The following is a 23,082-nucleotide window of genomic DNA, read 5'->3' on the forward strand; positions in this document are numbered from 1 at the left end:
CGCTTTAAACAGATTGGTTCTTTAAGCTAAGCATTACATACTAGGCAATCCCTGATTGGTGGTTAACTACAAACAAAGGACAATTTAAGTAAGTGTTTACAGTTATCAATTAACAGCAACCTGTTACTTCTTGGCACCATCCATTCCCCACTCCCCTATCCTCTCTCAGCATGACTCATCCTGTTAATTTTTATCTATTCACATTCCTTGTCCTCCCAGGGTTTGTGGCCTACAAGCTCGAGCATATTCCTTTCAGCTAACTGATTGCCACCCATGGTCCTGATTTCCAGGCCCCCTCCTGCATTATACAGAACAAAAAATTCTCAAAATGTATTCACTAAGTTGATAAAAAAACCCCTCTGGGTGTAGTTTTTCTGTCAGTCAAGAAGTCTATTTAGAGTGCCATCTTGTGTTGAAACCTCACTGAGGCATCTTTAGAACAAAGCAGGAAATAGTAAAAAAAAAAAAAAAAAAAAGCAAAACTAAATATTGGAGCTAGTTTCTTTGAAATTTGTACCCTGGTACAGACATCTCTGCTGTTTAAAGTTTTTCCCATAAAATATGAATGGTAAAATACTGTAAAACAATATTTGAAATGCCTGTTATTTGTATTTAGCTGTAAAAATAAGTACAATATTGTAATTCTGGTATATGTGTACTTATATTAGTAACCTTACACTTTTAGTATGTTTTTCATCCCAAAGTGCTCAGTTATGATTTATTCATTATGGGTGAAATCTTGGCCTTATTGAGTTCCTGCTGACTTGAATAATTCTTGGATTTCTCTGTCCTTTGAATATGTTTCTTAACCACCATTGAAACACAGTAGCAATGATGTCCAGAAACAGTGCACCACTTGGGGGTGGGAGGTTTTTGGAGTACAGTAAACATCATTGAACTATGGAGAAAAGTGTAGTTGTACAAATATATTTAGCCAAACTGGAGTTTAGCCAAGATGCTTGTGGAATTCCAAGATTCTTGTGGAATAATGCCATAATCCTTCTTATCCTTAGTCCACAATATAACCTGGTTTTATCTCTTTTTTATAAAAAAACCCCAAACCCTCTGCAGTTACAATCAGTACTTTAGTAGAATGGACTTCAATCACTTTAATGATTACTGAGAGTAAAATGGCTGCAGTATAGCTTGTTCTGTTGCCAAGATCTTACTAAATCTTGCCTTGCCCAGCTAGCACTCCATAATGCTTATTTGCCATCTATTTATATATCTGACAAGTGAAGATAATTTTTTAAAAGTGTTTAAATTGTCCAAGAATGTAGAAAAAATGAAAAGTAGAAAATAAAATCTGGATCAGCCAAAATAAAACCAAACAGAACAAGTGGTATCTCCCATGTCTTTCAACAGTGTGTTCCACATATCACATGAATATTGTAAGATTGTTCAGACACCTTACCTTACAGATTTATAGCAAGACAGGTTATTAAATAAATTATTCCTGCTCTCTGGCAGTGTGTATACCCATATAGAACTTGAGTCAGTAGTTTAACTTCATTTGAAAATTCAAGACACAGGTATACTTCTTGGTAAGTGCCAGATGCTTCATTCAGAAGTATAAAACATGGCAGAGTAGGCAGATGTGCATTTAACTTGCCTTTCAAAATAATCTTGATCATTAATAATTAAAAATTTATTAAACTTTGAAGCTTGATGAACCTTATGTTACAGTAAATGGTAGCTCTGATGGTTTCAGTAGTGATTTAAGTACACAAATCATACACTTTTGACTCTTAAATCTTTATCTTGTAATTCTGTGGGAGTGTGTTCTAAGATACACATTATCTAATACTTTTTATTTTATCAGTTTTGAATTGAAATGACCCTTGTGTTATACTATAGGAAATGTAAAAAACTTAAACTCATAAACATGCTTTGCTCTAGTCATCTTACAAAGAATAACAATTTTATGTATGACATTAAAGTAGCCCTGGTAGAAAGTATACAAGCACCTCGCTAGTGCCTGCCTTCCAAATACTGTTTTTACCTCATATGTCTGATCTGTAGATACAACAGAAGTTTCTGTAGCATTTGTTAATTCATCTAAAAGCATGACTAACACATGTAAGATATGAGACAGCCAGAAGAGAGCCTTTCTTACAGCTCCGGATTCTGTTTCAGATGTGGTAATGCTATCCTTATTGGTCCAAATATAATTGACCCTTCAGGTAATATGGATTCAGGTGGTAGAGAATTGGCAACCAATCTTATTTTGCCTTTTCTTACAAATATAGCTAAGACAGACATTTATCTAAAAAATCCATAACTGACACAAACTGTGAAATAAACCTCAAAAACTTGAAAGCTCCCTTGCAAAATAAAACTTTACCTACCAGACTCTTTTCCTCTCTCCATTCCCTCTCTCTCACTTACTTCCCCCCCATCCACATTTTCAATATTATTGCTGCTGTGTTATATCCTCATCCTTCTGGTGAGTATAATGAACAGAAAGAGAGAAGTTTTTCCTATGGAAAAACTGACAGTTACCATGGTTGAAAGTAGGAAACAGAACAGGGATTTGAAGATATGTTTAACCTCCACTGCCTGTTGCTTTCATTAGAAGTGAGATTATCACTAATGGTTTTACTTTTATCATTTGTTACATATTCTGTAAGTCAAGCTATGAGCCTTCCCTGAGGTTCTCCTTTTAGATCAAGAGTTTTTATGTGTGTCAGTCATGTTGCAGCCTCATTAGTGTCTGTGTGACATCCCTCATGATATGGGAGAGGGTGTCACATTGCTCCTCTGAGCACAGCTGCAGCACACATTAGCAAGTAGCAAGATAGATCAATATTGACTATGAAAGTTTCAATTTTTTCAAATTGAAAGAATGTCTGGAAACTTTTTCAAGTAATACATGAGTCCAGGAAACAGAATATGTCATAGTAGCAAAGTGGTTTGCCTGTCTGCCATTCACAGTCACTGTTGTAAGAAGTGACACTTGCATTGTCACATGCAGAAAACTCTGATTGAGTGCTTTTTTGTCACAGCAATGGTTAGGTGGGTGCTACTGAGCATGCAAATAATGGGGGTGGCTAAATAAAACCTCCAAAAACCTTACTCTGCTCAAAAAATGATTTCTGCTTCTGTCAGTGCCTTCTGCTTCCGAGCATTTGTGGACACTGGTTAACTGTCCAGCTCTTATTTTCTTCTGGCTTTTCCACACTGGAATAATTATCCTTCTAAAAAGTCTTTCAGCACCAATGATCTTTACTTAGCTAATAGTTTTGCTGAAGCCAATGATCGTATGTTGATTTTCTCCTTTCAAGTTAAAACCAAAGTATATATGAGACCACTGGCTGCTGTTGTTAAAGGGGAGTTATAGCTGCCCTCTACAAGTAGTTGGGAACAAAGTTGTCCAGCTAATCAGCTCTGCGTGCCTTCAAGGTGATGGTTGTAATCTATAAAATTCTGCGTCCATCTAAGATGAGGTTTGCATCCAGAAACGTATACTTAAATGTATATATCCTATTTAGTCATGTATTGAAAACAATAAAAACTAGTAATCTAATAGAAGTTGGCTATTGTGTACCTTTCTGGATATTGATCCACAGTGGTAAGAACATGTCTATACTTTCATGTACATACACAAAAGTTCTCAGATACTTCAGCTTGATGAATAGTATATAGACTTGAATCAAAATAAGAGCATCCAGAAATGACATTGGAACAACTTAACATTTATAAATGTGTTACTGTTATTGTTCTTGTTTTGTTTACTATGGCTAGGGAAATTTCTCATATTTATGATATGAAGTCAGAACAAGACTGCTCCAGTCCCAGTGGCTCACATCCTATTATAAGAGAAGAGACAAATGGATGACAAAGGGAAACACACTGGCAGTATGCAAAACACTAGCAACAGTGTAAGAGTGGCCTTGAATCCCATAAATCCCATACCATAAAGCTTGTGATTTTCTTTAGGATCTGTCTTCTAGAATTGATTTATTAACTTAGTTTTCATGTCTTCATTGGTTCTAGCATGCAATGTTGCAGACAAAACCAAAATACAGAAATGTGACACTGAATAGAAAAGTCACCATCATGTGACAAACAAAAGCCCTCCAAACGTTTGCTTCTTAATTGTAAGCCAATCTTTTGATTTTGGAGGGAAAGAGATGAGTTTAAATGCTTGAACCTAACTAATGACTGGAGTAGAGCACAGTGAAATGGCCATACCAATATGTCTTGGAACACTCTACTAACACTTGTGGGAAATTAAAGTTAAAAGCTTCTGACTTGGTTAAACTGGGACAAATTTCAGAACAAAGATCCAAAAGTGCTCTTAAAATGGCTGGAGTTCAAGAAGGCATCCAGGGTGGATATATGAAGGCAGGCTATTGAAGTGTCTGGATTTGGGTTATATTCCCCATTAGACTGGCAGAACCCATACGTTTTCATCAAATGCAAAACTATGTATTTGCTTCAATTTTTAGTTGAAGAGAGTATGTAGAATGTAGACATTGTATAGAGTTCAATTTGTTGTGTTGTTCTGTTTTCTCTTTAACCAATGCCACTTCAAACAGGGATTTAATGATTCCTGAAATTAGACAGAATCTACCATAGAAATGCTTTAAAGATGTATTGAACCAAGGGAGAAAAATTCAGAGTAGAGATACCTGAAATTCTTTTATAGCAAGTTTAAAAATTTGACAAAATAATCTGGAAATGGTGTTTATTATTTACTAGAATTTTGTGCAGCAAAACTATGTGGCTTCCTGAAGTATGTTGTTTCTCAAATAGAAATTGGTTTGGTGAAACTCATTCCCATTACTGGGAAAAGTTTTTTTTTCTTGCGTTTTGAATGAGGTAGACAAAGATAGCAAAGGAGTTCCTCTGTTTTTATTATCACATCATTTATTGTTTATTATATCATGCTTACTAGAATGTGAGGTTCTAGTGAATGTTTTTGGAGTTCTTGAATGATTTTGTGTTCAATTTCAAGGTATTTTCTGTACATGTATTGTCTGAATATTAAAATTGATACTAGATTGTAATTTGGAAATGTAGTGATCCATCACTCTTTCCATTGCTTAAAATGTTATTTTATCAACATTGTCTTGTCTTGTGAAGTCTTTATTCTAAAAAATATTCCATTTTCCATCCTTAATTTTCAGGGTAACTTACTTTGTTGAGGTTATAAACAAAATGACAACAATAAGTATTTTCTTAATGCTTTTCTTCATTGCAAGCATGGTTAAACTTAGGTTGCTCTGCTATCCAGTATACTGTTGATTATGATAGTCAAGGTGGTAGTCCCACCATACTTTCCCAACTAAGCAAGTGATTTAGCCACCTTCTGAATGTGGAAAACCTAAGAATAATGACAATAAAAAATATTTTTTGTCTAGTGTGCCATGGCACAGTGGATTGGATCATGTGAGGCTTCGTATGCTGCCTAATGCAATGTAACATTGCGGATAAAATAAATCAAAATACTCAATTAGACTTGAAAGATGATAGCTCTTGTAAAGCAACTGATGTGAGAATATGTCAATGCAGTAAATTTCAGAATTTTATTAAGTCTAGAATATTTGAAACCCAACAAATGCATATGAAACAAGTGATTAAAAATACAGCAGTATGCTTATTACTGACAAAGCTGTTGCCTGAAATGGAATTCAACTAAATTTAATGTTTTCTTTGTGTGCTCAATATTTTTCTTCATTTCTGCAAGTGCTTCCTGGAGACATTGACTTGAGCTTCAAAGCGTACTGCTATGAATGCTTTAGTGATTATCATGGCAGCTAGACTCAGAATTTTCAGTATATATATATATTTTGGTAAATAAGCATGGAGTTGCTGTAAGTTGTGTGTAAGCAATTAGGAAGCTTATGAAGACATGCCTATTCTCTTTACTTAAGCTGTGTTCTTTTTTGTTTCTGCTTTTTTTTACTTTATGAAGGTAGAACACTCAATTCTCACTCAATATACAGAAGTTTAAATATGTTGCTTTATTTGATCACTGTGATGGCAACTGTGAATTAAATTTTTCAAAAAGATAGGCAAAAAATGGTTCAAAAGCAAGGTTATTTTCTTTTTTTTTTTATATATATCCAAAAAAAGGGTGCACGCATGTGCATGTGGTCTTCCGAAATACAGTGTTTATTCTATAAAAATATAATGCATTTTCTTAAATTTACAAATAAATTGTTAAATTAATGTGGTGGGTTGATCTTGGCTGGATGCTAGGTGCCCACCAAGCCGATCTATCATTCCCCCTCTTCAACTGGACAGAGGAGAAAAAATAAAAAGAGCAGCTCATGGGTCAAGATAAGGACAGGGAGATCACTCACCAATTACTATCACAGGCAAAACAGAGTGATCGTGAGGAAATGAATTTAATTTATTGCCAATCACAAGTCAGAGTAGGATAATGAGAAATAAAAATCAAATCTTATAAAAACCTTCCCCCACCCCTCCCTTTTTCCCAGGCTCAACTTCAGTCTCAGTTTCTCTACCTCCTCCTCCCCAGCAGCACAGGGGGACAGGAAACAGGGGTTGCGGTCAGTTCATCACATGTCTCTGCTGTTCCTTCCTCACTCTTCCTCTGCTTCAATGTGGGTCCTTCTCATGGGCTGCAGTTCATGAATGGCTCCAGCATGAGTCCCTTCCACAGGGTGCAGTCCTTCAGGAACAGACTGCTCCATCATGGGTGCCCCACGGGGTCACAAGTCCTGCCAGCAAACCTGATCCTGGGCTCCTCTCTCCATGGGTCCACAGGTCCTGCCAGGACCCTGCTCCAGTACAGGCTTCCCACAAGGTCACAGCCTCCTTCAGGCACATCCACCTGCTCCAGTATGGGGTTCTCCATGGGCTGCAGGTGGATGTCTGCTCTACCATTAACCTCCATGGGCTGCAGGGGGACAGCCTGCCTCCCCATGATCTTTACCATGGGCTGCAGGGGAATCTTTGCTCTGGCACCTGGAGCGCCTCCTCCCCCTCCTTCACAGACTTTGGTGTCTGTGGAGTTGCTGCTCTCACATAGTCTCACTCCTCTCTTCTGGCTGCAGTTTGTTGTACAGGTTTTTTCCCCATTCTTAAATATGTTATCACAGAGGCACTACCACTGTCTCTGATTGGCTTGACTTTGGCCAGAGGTGGGTCCATCTTGGAGCCAGCTGGCACTGTCTCTATTGGATATGTGGACAGCTTCTGGCATTTTCTCACAGAAGTAACCCCTATAGCCCCCATGCTACCAGAACTTTGCCACACAAACCCAATACAATTAGTTAAAAATTAAATTAAAAGTGGCTTCTTCAAGAAATTTGTCTTCTGGGTTATATTTTCATGTGTGTTCTCAACAGCAGAATAACATTCTCTGAAGAACAAACCTTCATTTATGAAAGGAGGGTGCCCCCATTAGTATCTGGATTTGTTCTCTATTAATTTTAAATATGTAGGAAGTTTTCAGAGTCTGATAGGACAGTGTTAAGGACACTTGGGTACTATGAATATAATTTTGATTTTGTAATCTGTTTAGATTTCTTTTAAGTTTAGCCTCTGTGAATACTTATTAGTTTCAGAGTTCTTAACACTTGTTCTTTAGATTATTAAAATGCTTCTCTAATGTATTTTCCTCAATAATTTACGTGTATTCATAATATGAAATTTATGTTGCACTTCATGTCAGAAGAAAAAATTCAAATAAAATGTGTTTGTTTTTTCTTGTAGGTATTGCATAATAAAACCAATAACCCAAAACTAGAACAAAAATATAATTAACTTACTTTCTCTGTGTAGCCCACTGTTTGTGAACGGGAGCTCTGTGTATTTGCTTTCCAAACATTAGGAGTCATGAATGAAGCTGCTGATGAAATTGCAACTGGGGCTCAGGTAGAATTATCTAATGCTTATTACATGCCTGATTTTTTATAGTATACTTAGTCTTCTCAATTTCTCCTAGTATTTATTAACATGTATACCCATTATGAATACTCTTTGGTAAGTATTTTTCCACTCTTATACTATACCTGTAAATACATTATTTTATGCATGGCATTTTCAAACAGTTCTAATGAGGTGCTTCCGTTTTTACTTCCATGTTATTAAAGTAACTGTTTTCTTGTTCTGTTGTATTCAATTAGGTCACCTGGGTTGTTAATAAAGGCAGACATTGTCATTTGGAGATAATTCCCATTTATTTTCACTGTTAAAGGAAAAATTTACACAGACATGGGTACCACTAGGCTTGCTTTAATCACAACTCAGAGTTGGGCCACCACCTCAGTGAGTGGCAGAGAACAAAGGGATACAGCACAATTTATATACACTTATCAAATCATTAGTCAGTGTCTGAAATTTTTAGAAGTTTCCTTTGGTCTTGTCAGTTCTGCGAATCCATCACCTGACCCTGTCCCAGCTGATTCATCTATTCGGTTCCAGTCTCTGCCTCAGTTCCAAGGTCCTCCTTGGATCATGATCTTCTTTCTGACTGCTTTAACTCACACAATCCTTCAAGCACACTTAGTCTTTGAGCAAGCAATTCCTATTCACATATACTATTTTTTTCTAAAAACACCTGCATTTTTGAGAGCAGCTGTGTATACAAATTGATCATCTATTGTTTCTCTATTCTCCTACTGATTAACTTGACTGGGTTTTAAACCAGCCTTGGATTAGGACTATACAAGGGCCAAGGCCTGGTTCTGCCATTTAGCAGCTTCAGCACTTAAAACTTCTTAATTCAAAATACATTTTCTTTAACATTCACCTAATGAGCCATTACTACTCTCATGCAATTAATAAGCTACTTCCTGTTCATGGTGTTAGGATGCAGCTATCCACTGAGTATCTGTTGTTTTGATCATTAAATAACAATGGGAAAGTCCTTACCGATTTTGCTACATAGGGTTTTTTCTCTTTTCTCAAGGATCAGGAATTTAATGAAAGCTTGCTTCCTGACTCTAATTTCAGTCATTAATGTATTTATAACCATATCATTGTTTTCTTTCATAATTTGTGTATGTGCCTAAAACAAAGTATTTTAAACTATGTTTCCAAATCACATTTAACCTTAGATTGCAATAGTTACAGGACTTTGTAAATTAAAAAAATTAAAAGAACTTATGTTTAAGATCTTTTTAAGATCTTAAGTTAAAAATTTACACATCTCACGGAAAAGTGCATTTTTCTCCAATTTCCTAAACATGTCACTCACTGTGCACTTATGTAGTAAGCAACATGGGTTTTAGAAGACCAAATGTTCAGTTAAGTTAACTTTAACTAGCACTAGTAAGTCTAGCCACTGGAAATAAACTATTTGGCTAAGTGCCTGAACACCACCTACGGGCATATCCTCAAAGGAAGAAACTTGCAGCAGTGTGCACCAGCTTCTTCACTTGAGTATATAACTGCAGGATGTGAACATCAGCTCATCTGATGTCTGAAGACAGATGGCTATATTTGCAACATCTAGCATGCCAAACATTGGGATACCTGTGCAGGCTTGTAAGAAATTTAGAGAGGTGTGCTGATGAAGCCCCACCTCTTCCCCAGCCTGAAGTCCTCTGGACACCTCAGCTATGTGTTTCTGTGAAGCTAGAGTTTTATTTTTTGAATGTAGGCACTTACATGGTATTTAGGTACAAACAAGTAGCTCTCACTTCTCTTTTTAAATACAGCTGACAGGAGAGATGGTTTTGATTAGCACTCGTGTTCTACATAGGTATCAATGTTGCAGGGTTGCAGGCATATGGGGAGCTTGCCCAAGATCTCTAGAGTACCTCTACATCTACAGAGCTTTGCTGCAGGGTACTGAAGTGATTACAACCTTAATGGTACTTAAAAGAGTTAGATAAGAGGTTTTGTGGATTGTTCCACTGGACCTAGATGACTAAATCTTGCTAAGTCTCACTCTAGTGATAGCATTGCACTCAGCTCACTATATCTTATCTGGTCAAGATCCTGTTCCTGTTTGCAGAAATAAATTAACACTTTTAGGGTATGATATTAGTTTAGGATGGTGTGACTCACATCATAGACTATCAGCACAGTGGTTATTTTCTCCATTGATTATAAAGAGCTTAGGCTGACTAGTAAGAGGTAGGTGTTTGCATTGCGAATCTCTAAATTTTGTCAGATGAATCTTCCTTTGAACCATTTTGTGTAGCGAAAGAGCCTAAATATAGGTTCCCGTTATTACAAATCACATTCTGTTCTTTCAGCTGTGCTTTCAGATAGTTTCCTAAGGTATATACCCCTACTTTGTCACTCCCAATATTCTGATGGCTCCTTCTTAATAGTGAGAGATAGCACTTTCTAAAACTTTCAGTCCTGAACTCTACTTGCCTTATTTCAGTCACATAGTCAAAATGCCTGAAAATTAAATGTCTGATTTGTTGATAGTTCAGACACCCTGTAGCGAGCCTCTGGAGAGAGAGAGAGAGGCACTAAGAGATTGATGTCATAAGAGAATTGTCATCAGCAAGTGTCATCTTGTCCTCCTTGAAAATATTTAAATCCTAATTTATGAACTTCAGTACCTACTGTTAAGGAGAAGTTCAGGCCCAACTATAAGGACATTTACTAGATTCACAGCACTTCCTATTACCAAGGAATGCATACGCAAGTTTGTATTATAATGCTTGTATTAGACTTACCTCCCAGTTTAAGTTGCTCTGCATTCTCTCAACTCAAAACAATGATCTCAGGTGAAATCAATGGTTTAATTAAGCCTCATCTGTACATGTTTTCCCCCATGTCAGAACAATATGTTGGTATTATGGTAAGAAACAATATAGGAGTCAACAGTTGCTTTAAAGGAGGGCCTTGGTATGGTGTTCTAAGAACTGTGCCAATTTTAAGACATAGTCCCGTTGTGCAAATCATAAAGCAAGACAACTTTGGGTCACTGTATTAAGAGGTTTGGGGACTCAAACAACTCTTCCCTAGTAGTGTTTTGCAGCTGGAGGCTAAGAAGTGCTTCTGAGAAGCAGGATGTAGAACTCAGGCTCAATTTCGTAGTGATACATTTACACACTTGCAGGCCTGTTGCCTGACCTGACTGTATATGCAGACTCCTGGTCTCCTTTGCAAATGCTAATGTGGATGCCCTATTTTGAAACATTCATCATACTTGTTGGTATTATAAACTGGAAAGAATTCAGAGCACCATGGATGAAGGAACCATTATTTTAAAATTTTCATTTTTCAATATATGTGAGAGATTTAGTGACTGAAGCTAACAGAATATTTTTAAACTGATGGAGAAAATTGTCCATTTATGCCAAAGGAGCAGAGGAGAATGGCAACAGTATCACTCACTGCAGTGCAGTTCCTTTTCCCTTTCATCACGGCTCTTATTTTCATTCTGCTTCTCTAAAGGACCATCATTTTTTTTTTTACTCCAAATGATCAGATACAATGTCAAATATATGATAAATTCTAGAACAGCTTGAGCTGTGAGATGAGATCTGATCTATGCGGAACTGTAGGAGGAACCAGGGATGCCTAGTAAGTACGGCTCATCTCAGCTTTTCCTTTCTGTCATGGAAAAGTCTATTTTCACACAGGAATGTTGTCAGAAGGCACAGAGAAACCAGGGGGAAATGAGATAATTTGCAGCTACATTTTTATGCAGCAAGCAACTTTGGATTTCATTATGAGCTGGTTTCACAGTTGCCAAAAAGCTGCATTCTCTCTGTTTTGTGATTGCTGTAGTCTATTTTTAACCTCCGAGTTACAAATTTTGAAACAATTATACAGAAATCTGTTGCTAAGTTGAATATGTGTCTATGTGCACATATGTAAATACATGCCTGTGTACACATTACATGCATGATCTTACAGTGAAACCTCGGAAATCATAGATATTCAAAACCATGTCATAATTTTGTACAACAGGAAGGAAGGAAGAGGATCTCCCAGTGTGAGCCATGTAAATGACCGTTAAATCACTGCACTGTTCTGGCTTTAGCAGAAGCAATGTTTCCTAGTGTTTCCATGATTACAATCTTCAGGAGAACAGCAGGCAGTGGTACAGATTGACAATCCCTTCCTCTTTCTTGAGCAACATTTTTCACTGGCATCTACTGCAGAAAGATACACAGATTCAGCATAACTTCATTTCCCTAAAGAATTAATTTCATCCAGGAATTAGCACATGTACACAAGAGAAAGCAGGACTGCAAGCAATGTATTTGACATGCTAATATATTTTGGACCGGATACTGGTCCTACTTATGAACCTGGAATAATGTACCAGGGCTGGACCCAAAGCCTGTTGAGGTCAATGGAAAATTTTCAGTCCTAAACTATGTCCTGTGGATAACATGGTTTGGGTAATATAGATAACAATTAAATATGGTATTACTGTAATGTTTAAAAAAAGCAGACTGGATGACACAGTATGAAAGTACATAAAATAAATAATTATTTTCTTTATCCCTAGGTGGTTGATCTATTAGTATCCATGTGTCGGTCTGCGTTAGAGTCACCTAGGAAAGTTGTCATTTTTGAGCCATATCCTTCTGTAGTTGATCCTAATGATCCTCAGATGCTGGCCTTTAATCCCAGGGTAAGTAGTTATCTTTCATTATGTCATAGCTTGATTTCAGTCATGTGTTAGATTTCAAAGCAAAGCCTTCTTCTGGAGGAGTCTCCTTTACTGTAAGAGATACAGCTCCAGAATATAGCACAAGTGTGTGACTATTTTTGGAACTTTGTAGGTTTTTTAATTGTCTCTGAGAAGGTATTTGTGAATAAACTGTAAATTGCATTCAAAGTTATGTTGAAGCCAAGACCTTCTTTTAGGGTACAAATTATAGGTGCAAAATTGTATATTCTTAGTGTCTTTCTCTCAGTGTACACATTGGACACAAAGAGAAAGATGGCCTTTGGGAGGTGTAGACGATGTAGACTGGGGGATTTCTTGTCCATCTTTTTATTCTTAAAGTGGTTACTGCTATCATCTCATTTTATCATTGCAAACAGTTATGGCCTTAAACTTAATTTTATCAAATGTTGGACATAACAGTCGAGTTTTATACAAGCATCAAATTTTGAAGAATTGTGTTTGCACTACTTGCTCCTCAGGCTGCAAATGCTGCCTCTCAGGGAAGCCCTGGGGAAGTTGTGAACTATTACAGCTCACTTGAGACATCCTCAAGGGTGTAAACAAGAACTTTGGATGCCCTGCATTGTGATGCATTTCACTTTTTCTGAACAAAGGCCAGTTAGAGATGGTCTTTCTCAGAGGAAGGGACGGGACGAGTGTATTCTGTAGTGTATGGGAAGGAGGACTTGCCCGGAGGTGCTTGGAAAGGGACTGATAAGGAGACAGCTAGTCTGGCGGCTAGGGTGGGGGTTTGAAGCAGATGAGGGACTGTGAAAAGTGGTCACACTAGAAGAGTAGTGGAGAGAGGCCCTGGGCTGATAGGACCCACACCATCTCCTCCCAGCTTCTTGCCAGCATGGGTGAGGTGAAAGCCCATGGGCAGAAGTTGGCAAGACCCAAAGATGGAGAACAATGAGGCTCCTGAAGGCAACATGGCATGTGGAGCTGGTGAAGGATGAACTGTTAATTTCATCCTCTCAGAAAAGGTGGAACCCTCTGGTAGTGGTTCCCAGTCAGAAGGTAGACAAAGGTCAGGGTGAGGCAGAGGGACAACTGAAGGACCTGTTAGCAAAGTAAACACATCTGCTTGTTTAGCATTTTATTTAAAATCTATTTGTTCACTATATTATTTAACTTAATGGCATATTGTCCAAATAACTGGCAGAGCCTGTGTTTAGTTACAAATATTTGTTTAAAAAAAGACCTAATTTTTAAAGTAAGTCACACTGTTGTGTGTTGGGGGTTCCAGTGAAATTCAAAGAAAAAACATCATGATAATATTTTTTCAGGGAATTTTCCTGGAATATGAATGAGAGTCCGTGTATAAAGTGGAAGGAAGCTAATGGTTAGAAATGTTTGAAAGGATTGGTTTGCTGAACATTCATCCTAACTTTGGTTTTATATACACTCAAAGAATTCAGGTTTTTGTAGAGCCAAAGACCAATATACTTTTAATTTATTTGCTTATTTTATGCTACATCAGAAGAAGAATTATGAACGAGTCATGAAAGCATTGGATAGTATCACTTCTATTAGAGAGATGACACAGGTGAGTTTAAAAATCTATACATAACTTAATCACTATTTTTAGAACTAGGAAGATGTTTTTATTGCTTGCCTATGATGAGTGGGGAAGTGAATAGTATCATCTCTTTCCTATAGAGCTGTAATAATATTTAAATGTGTGTTAAAAATAACAAACCTATAGAATCCATAATGGCAGTCAAATATAAGTGTTGAAATAGAACTCAGATCATTTGAAGTTTAAATAAGAGATAATAACAGCAAAATGGGACATTGCAACGAGATAATCACCAACTGCTGCATTTCTGGAAATATTAAACTGGGTCTTTTATTTCCAAAGCAAAAGAAATTGATTTTGTGATAGTTTTCTGAATGATAGCTTTATTTCTATTATAACAAAGCACTAGATCAGCTAAGTATGGTTGGGGACTTGGAAGGTTGAATCTCTTGGGATTACTACCATACGATTTCTCAATATTCACAAGTGGGACAGAACGTGATAGCTGTACTTATGTTTATTGTTACACTTCCCAAACAGCCCAGCTGATTATAAGTGATTATTGAAACCTCTCCCACGTACCTTGCTTTTCCAACTGTTATATAAATGTAACCTCACAAGAGTTTATAAATCTTACTCTATATGTATTCGTAAAGTACTTTGGCATTCTGGAATGAAGAATGATGTGTATAGAGAGCAGTAAAATACATTGAAAATTAAAACTCAGATATTTTGTTACTTAATGTAACATCTTGTAAAAATTTTAAAAATCAGGTATTTCTGTTACCTAATATAATGCCTTTTAAAAAGAAAAATAACCACCATTTGGCCTTTTTTTAATGTTAAAATAATTCTTGGACTGAAAATTTTTAAAGGGTTGCTTTTCACTGTGATTGAAATCAAGACAGGTTTTCAAAGGGATTATAAACTGATACAGTATTTTACCAGTTTATACCATAAAACAGTTAACAAATTGGAGTGGATTATCTTTGGGTATTTTGAGAGACTTAATTTTGTGAAATTTCAGTCCAATTTCTTATTCTAAGAGCCAAACATAAATAGACATCTTCTGCTGTTCTCCCTGAGATCACCAATGTTTGCTATAATATACTCATTTTTATGCTAATTATATGCTTAATATTTTACTCCATGGAAAATAATTGCTATATTAATTCTTGTTGTCAAAACACATTTATAACTGTACAATGCTAAATATCAGTAAAACTGTGATTTAAGCCTAATAATGAGTCCCATGGATTCATTTTAATAGATGAAATCATGGGCAATATAACATATAAAATCTAACCTTATGATTTCAACTAGAAATAAAGAGTGTAATTACTCTTTTCTAGGCACCTTACTTGGAAATAAAGAAGCAGATGGATAAACAAGACCCGCTTGCACATCCTCTTCTACAGTGGTATAAAACTGACTCACATGAGATGATAATTATTAAAGTACCAAGTTGAATGAATAATCACTTCACCAGTTTAATTTGGTATAAACTCACCCTAAGAATTAATGTCAGGGTTGACATTTGCAACTGCATTTGTTTCTGGACCTCATCTGGGCCCTCTGAAAACACTGGAAAGACTCCAGCTTATTTGTATGGCCTCAGATCTGATTTGTAGTCAAGTTTTGGACTGCTTTCAATTGATAGGTTCAAAGACCTGCAGCTGGGTAATTTGTGGTGGCCATTCATAACACATGCTTAAGAAGAAAAGTTTTCTTTGGTTATTATGTCTAATACATCTAACTGTTTCTTATTTTAGGGTTATTTCTAGTAATAGATCACATATTGTGAAGCTACCAGTGAATAGGGTAAGTGTCTGTAGGTTCTTTATTATTTTCTCATGGCACATATTAGTATTTTAGGTGGGACTCTCTTGTCCAAATGTGTCTACATTCAAATTAATCACATGGGCTCCATTAATAGACAGGGGAGAGAAATAGGCAGTTTCAGGTCATAACTCATAGAACCATGTTGTGAATATCTAAAATAGGTCAAAGGAATAATGCTCAGAAAAAGCCTCTTTGAGATGAGTAGCTCAAATGAAAGTGTCTACCTTATAGTCATCTGTAGAGGAATTACAGAGGAATGAAGCTGGGTTAATTAGCATTGATAATATACAGCTGTGGGCTGGCCTCAGTGGCAGTGGGTTGGCTGATGTGGATAATGTGCAGCTGTGGCTAGTTCCTGCTAAGTAGTTAAATAGCTGTAAGGGGTATGGGAGGGGAGCTGTGGATGGAGAGAAACCTGGAAGAAGGTGCTTGGGATGTAGGTGAGATAAGGAGAGGCCCAAGGAGAAGCAGGGGGCCTGGATGAGGAGAGGCTGGTTGAAAGAAGAGCCCAGAGAGGGAAGAAGCAGGGTGGTCTGGCCTGAAGAAACAGCATGGACAGTAAATGAACTTCTGAAACCTTGTGGGGGATTGGTAGCTGTGCTGGGGCAAGGCTTGGGAACTACTTATTGAAGTTAACCTGGTATGGGATGGTAAAAGCCTTGTTGCAACTGGCTAGTTTTGATAGTGCTATAACAGCTATCTGAGAAGAACATCACTATTTGTTTTGTTACCCCATAGAATATTAGATGAAGTGTACAAAAAGCAGTATACAAGCATGATGTATCAGGAGATCTGCATAAGAGTATGCTGTACAAAGAATATAGCTCTAGAACTTTAGAGGGATGGTGCTGAGATTAATTTCTGAGTATGTGTGCCGCTGATCTTCTGAATAAAGGTGTAGTAATCTGCAGCCTTTCATATCTTAATTCAAAGCCTGCTCTGATCAGAATACTATAATGAAATTGTTCAATTTAATTACTTTACTAGAGCCATATTAAGCTGAAGTATGCTTCAGAAACCTCTATATGTTTCATAAATTGAAGGGCACTTTACCATAGTTTTTACCTGAAATCCGACAGTAAATGAGACCAACTTCAACTTTGTTCATGTAGTTATTTAAATGCAGTCATATATTGTGTGAAATAGTATGGCATCTTAAGAACTATCATTATGGAAATACAATGCTTTTGTGTTAATCAACTTTACGCTACTATATTTTACAGCAACTCAAGTTTATGCACACTCCCCACCAGTTCCTACTTCTCAGTAGTCCACCAGCCAAAGAATCCAATTTCCGAGCTGCTAAAAATCTCTATGGAAGTACCTTTGCATTTCAGTGAGTACATACATTCATATTAATTAAAGGTTACTAAAATGCTATATTTTTGTTCTCACAATTTGATGTTTACAGCTGGGAATCTATTGTTTTAAAGGATTACTGATTTCATTTTGTACTGTACATTTTAACACATTTAACTCTTTCAGTGGTTCACACATTGAAAATTGGCATTCCATCCTGAGGAACGGTTTAGTTGTTGCTTCCAATACAAGGCTGCAGGTAAATAGCAGACTACTTATAGACTTTAGCTAACTTGTGCATGTTTGGTTACATATTAAGCTTAGGTGAGTTTTCAAGGGATTTGGTTCTGGTAGCCTTACAGATGGCAAAAAGGGGTGACTTCAAATACCCTTGTTTCCTGGAAAAATTTCTGAAGCAATTAAAATAAAACAATGTGTCTGCTAAAATACCATTGGTGGAATCAGTGTTTCAATTTTACATTACACAGAAGCACCTCCAGGAGCCTTAGCTCCATACTGCTTAAAAGCAGTCTCAGGAATTAAAACTTAGAGCTATGTAATCTATGCCTGTTATAGGACCCAAGAGCATACTAGGCTTACAGAAGCTGGGTTTACAGCATCTTCTATTCTCCTCTGGTTTCTTTGGGAAGGGGATATGAGTGTACTGGCCAGGAGGGAGCTATTGCAAACTTCAGTTTTTCAGACTGAATCATCAGGAGACGCTATTGCAGAGCAAAGTAGGCAGTATCAGAGGGACTGGGGAGCTGTAATTCTGAGTATTTTAGCATCAGGGTTTTGACAGGTCATTCCCTGGAGCTGAGTCAACGAGACATTGAAGGAGGATCCTAGACTGCTTACTAAGGATTGGGGAATAGGAAAAAATGAAAAAAGGGAATAGAAATATCTGCTGTTCCTCTTAATGGTTTGGCTGTCTCTATTGGCATCTTTGTAAGTTGTTTTTTTTTCCCCAAAAAGCAGGATTTACACACCAAAAGTCACCAAAGTAGACAAAAAAGTAAGCATGAACAAAGGGTTTTAGAGTTGAGATACTGGGAAGAGGAGGAAGCAGTAAAGACTTTTGCACAAGTTAACATCTTTAAATCTCTTACACAACTAGGACATATCCTGAGCCCAGTTCATTCTGCTTACCACAGTACAAGCCCGTGGTGGGTTGACCTTGGCTGAATACCAGGTGCCCACCGAAGACACTCTATTGCTCCCCTTCTTAACCAGACAGGGGACAGACAATATAACAGAAATATCATGGGTCAAGATAAGGACAGGGAGATCACTCACCAATTACTATCACAGGCAAAACAAATTCAACTTGAGGAAACTAGTTTCATTTATTGACACTGAGATCAGAGTAGGATAACAAGAAATAAAACCAAAACTTACAAACACCTTCCCCCCCCCCCCCCCCCCCCCCCTTCCCTTCTTCCCAGGCTCAACTTCACCCTTTATTTCTCTACCTTCTCCCCCCTGAGCAGCGCACCGGGATGGGTCATGGGGATTGTGGTCAGTTAATTTCAAATTATCTCTGCTGCCCCTTTCTCCTCAGGGGGAGGACTCCTTACACTCATCCCCTACTCCAGCATAGGGTCCCTCCCATGGGAGGTAGCTCTCCTATGTGAGTCCTTCCCACAGGATCCAGTTCTTAATGAACTGCTCCAGCATGAGTCCCTTCCACAGGGTGCAGTCCTTCAGGAACAGACTGCTCCATCATGGGTGCCCCACGGGGTCACAAGTCCTGCCAGCAAACCTGATCCTGGGCTCCTCTCTCCATGGGTCCACAGGTCCTGCCAGGACCCTGCTCCAGTACAGGCTTCCCACAAGGTCACAGCCTCCTTCAGGCACATCCACCTGCTCCAGTATGGGGTTCTCCATGGGCTGCAGGTGGATGTCTGCTCTACCATTAACCTCCATGGGCTGCAGGGGGACAGCCTGCCTCCCCATGATCTTTACCATGGGCTGCAGGGGAATCTTTGCTCTGGCACCTGGAGCGCCTCCTCCCCCTCCTTCACAGACTTTGGTGTCTGTGGAGTTGCTGCTCTCACATAGTCTCACTCCTCTCTTCTGGCTGCAGTTTGTTGTACAGGTTTTTTCCCCATTCTTAAATATGTTATCACAGAGGCACTACCACTGTCTCTGATTGGCTTGACTTTGGCCAGAGGTGGGTCCATCTTGGAGCCAGCTGGCACTGTCTCTATTGGATATGTGGACAGCTTCTGGCATTTTCTCACAGAAGTAACCCCTATAGCCCCCATGCTACCAGAACTTTGCCACACAAACCCAATATAGAACCAGTCAGGGAAAAAATATCTACTCACCAAGGATCCTATACAGCACTGTAGGATCTGAAGGGGTGAGAGCATGATTGCACATTCCTATTGGACTTCTGCCACGTTGCAGAGACAATGTGTCATTGGGTCAGAGGAAAGACGTAAGTGTGAGCATGACTCTAAAGCCCAGTGGTCATAATATCTACTTGGGTAGGAGGTACTCTGGATTCTCGTTTGTGCTCCAACAACTACTTTGTGTGTTTTCTTTAAAGACTTTTCCACATAAAGCAGTCAGTCCCTGGAGATGTGAAACCCATGCTTTCCCCCCATTCCAGACAAGGAAATGGCCACAGCACTAATAAAAAGTGCTGTTTTGTTGCTTAGACCAAGCTCTGTGATGCAGAAAAGTGATGTTGAAGAGTCTTCCCTTTCCATTCCTTTCTTCTTTTCAGACATCTGGTAGCTTTGTGGGTAAAGCACAGTCCAGTAGTAATGGGATATGCATGTCTGAATTGGCTCAGGCAAAAGCTTGATTGAACCCATTCCTTTAGTACTCAGGCTGAACTAGTGACTGAATTTTTCTATAGTATATGTGCAGTGTTATCACTGTGTCTTCATTTGTTACCTTAAAGAAAAGTAGCTGTTGTTGATGGCAATTCACAAAGGGTGGCTTAGGTTGTGGTTCCTGCCAAGGTTTTTATGTGAGATATGCTGAGCTTGCTCATCCTTGTTAAGTCTGAAGTGTATTTGACCACCTACAGAAGCATCCTCCATGGTAATATTAGATTTAAAAACAGAAAATGCAATTTTTTAATATAAATCTGATGTAAAATTATCTTTGGGTATTTGGACATGGTTTCCAGAATATACGTTTAATTTTATATTCACAGCATGATTATTTTTAAAGACTTCTTTGAACACTGGACAATAAATTAGTGCAGTGAGGCAGATGCTTATCTACATTAGGACTTGTGCCTATCACTATTATTTTTTCCAGATAACCAAATTAATGTTAAACAATCACTCCGCTCTTTTTCAGCTCCATGGTGCAATGTTTGGAAGTGGAATCTACCTTAGTCCATTGTCAAGCATATCATTTGGTTACTCAGGTGATATTTATAAATCACTCTAAAGTTGGAGAAATATAGGGGAGTATCTTAGTCTACTGCTTTTCTTACCAGCTTCACTGTTTACAACACTTTAGTAAATCTTATCTTTGTAGGCCAAGATTTAATTTATTTAAAAAATAAAAAAATTGAAGTTCCCTTATTTAATAACTGTCCTCATTTTCCAAGGTACTGAGTATATTGATACTGTGCGTTAAGTAAGTAGTAGCTAATAATGGCTGCTGTGTGTAATGGAGCAGGTCCTGATTATGCAGTAGAAATCCAACTTCGGGTTTGTGATTTTTTTGTCAATGTCTGTCATGAATTCATGGGCTTTTAGGACCTGATCTGACAAAATAAATAATTCATCAATATACGTGTTCAACTGTATATGTTTAAAAATATTTTCAAGTATCACCATGTCAAGGTTACATAGAAAGTACAGGACAGTGTGTTTATTTTAGCATGAGAAGGGGAGGGAACCTAATTTGTCCCACTAATAAATCCATGAGTGAGTGTTGCAGAGTTTTCCATGTAAGAATAAAATAAAAAATAATAAAAAATAGAAGCAAAATAGAAACATGATACACCAATGTGTATATTAAGAAACTTTCATAGAGATTTTAAATTACAGTGATTTTTTTTCCTTTAGTTATGTTGTATTTGCAGTTTCATAGAATGGTTTGGGTTGGAAAGGACCTTAAAGATCATCTAGTCCCAACCCCCTGCCATGGGCAGGGACACCTTCCACTAGATTAGCTTGCTCAAAGCCCCATCCAACCTGGCCTTGAACACTTCCAGGGAGGGCGCATCCACAACTTCTCTGGGTAACCTGTTCCAGTGCCTCACCACCCTCACAGTAAAGAATTGCTTCCTAATATCTAATCTAAGTCTACCCTCTTTCTGTTTAAAGCCATTACCCTTTGTCCTATCACTGCATGCCCTTGTACAAAGTCCCTCTCCAGCTTTCTTGTAGGCCCCCTTTAGGTATTGGAAGACTGCTATAAGGTCTCCGTGGAGCCTTCTCTTCTCCAGGATGAACAATCCCAACTCTCTCAGCCTGTCTTCATGCGAGAGGTGATCCAGCCCTCTGATCATCTTTGTGGCTCTCCTCTGGACTCGCTCCAGCAGGTCCATGTCCTCCTTATGTTGGGAGCCCCAGAGCTGGATGCAGTACTCCAGGTGGGGTCTCATGAGAGTGGAGTAGAGGGGCAGAATCCCCTCCCTTGACCTGCTGGTCACGCTTCTTTTGATGCAGCCAAGGATGCAATTGGCTTTCTGGTCTGCAAACGCACATTGCTGGGCCATGTTGAGCTTCTTGCCAACCAACACCCCCAAGTCTTTCTCCTCAGGGCTGCTCTCAATCCATTCTCTGCCCAGCCTGTTCTTGTGTTTGGGATTGCCCCAACTCAGGTGCAGGACTTTGCACTTGGCCTTGTTGAACTTCATGAGGTTTGCACAGACCCACTTCTCTAGCCTGTCTAGGTCCCTCTCTATGGCATCCCTTCCCTCTAGAGTATGAACCACATCACTCAGCTTGGTGTCATCTGCAAACTTGCTGAGGGTGCACTCAATCCCACTGTCTGTGTCCCTGACAAAGATGTTAAATAATACTGGTCCCAATATGGACCCCTGAGGGACACCACTCATCACTGGTCTCCACTTGGACATCAAGCTGTTGATCACAACTCTTTGAGTGTGACCATCCAGCCAATTCCTTATCCACCAAGTGGTCCATCCATCAAATCAATGTCTATGTTTCTTCAAATATTAAAGTGTTGGTATAGTTGAATGTGTGTTTTTGTGCATGTAGGTAAATTTAATTCTGAGAGTTTTAGTTATGTTTTCTGATTTTCAGTGTTTTTAGGTAATGTCACAATTAATTTTTAGAGTTCAGTATTTTTTACTAGTATTTACTGAATTTCGGTGTCAGTAATCTCTAAATGCCCTTTTAGCTTTTCAAAGATTACACAAGTAAGGAAGCTCTTTAGGACTCACTAAAAATGCAGGTTGCAGTATCATTATGTCACAAAATGCCCTTCCTTTTGGACAATGTTGCTTTGTAAGCTTCAATGTGTTTTTTCTCATCTCTATCTTTTTTTTGGTCCTTTCCACCCAGTTTCCTCCAGAAAGGAGGCCTATATTCCCATGAAGTATATAATATTTGATGCCATTAAAAACCACAGAGGAGTCCTACACTCCCTGTTACTTCATAGACTTAAACTTCTCTGTAATTCAGTCTGTGTGTGCAAGCTATCAAGAAATATGGGATACTGGAAAAGCAAGGAAGCCTGTAATAGCATACAATACAGGAATTTTATATAAATTAACGTGTAGACTATAAGAGAAATGTAAGGCATGAATGTAGGTGTTTAGATTTCTGAGATGGAAATTGGATCAAAGGTGGGTGACAAATAATTTAATACTTTTACCTGTAGATAAATTAATTAAACCAAGGTA

General features: G+C 38.1%; 1 protein-coding gene across 1 annotated transcript in view; it reads left to right on the forward strand.

The window, feature by feature from the left end:
* Positions 1-23,082, forward strand: part of LOC130141940 (protein mono-ADP-ribosyltransferase PARP8-like) — a 160,127-nt gene that overhangs the window by 132,029 nt on the left and 5,016 nt on the right. The window contains exons 15-22 of the mRNA XM_056323237.1: positions 7,759-7,851; positions 12,407-12,532; positions 14,055-14,120; positions 15,446-15,513; positions 15,866-15,914; positions 17,159-17,271; positions 17,421-17,493; positions 20,556-20,625. Of these exons, the coding sequence (XP_056179212.1) occupies positions 7,759-7,851; positions 12,407-12,532; positions 14,055-14,120; positions 15,446-15,513; positions 15,866-15,914; positions 17,159-17,271; positions 17,421-17,493; positions 20,556-20,625 (658 nt within the window). The remainder of the gene's footprint in view (positions 1-7,758; positions 7,852-12,406; positions 12,533-14,054; positions 14,121-15,445; positions 15,514-15,865; positions 15,915-17,158; positions 17,272-17,420; positions 17,494-20,555; positions 20,626-23,082) is intronic.

The sequence above is a fragment of the Falco biarmicus genome, chromosome W (assembly GCF_023638135.1).
Source record: "Falco biarmicus isolate bFalBia1 chromosome W, bFalBia1.pri, whole genome shotgun sequence".
NCBI classification, from domain to species: Eukaryota; Metazoa; Chordata; class Aves; order Falconiformes; family Falconidae; genus Falco; species Falco biarmicus.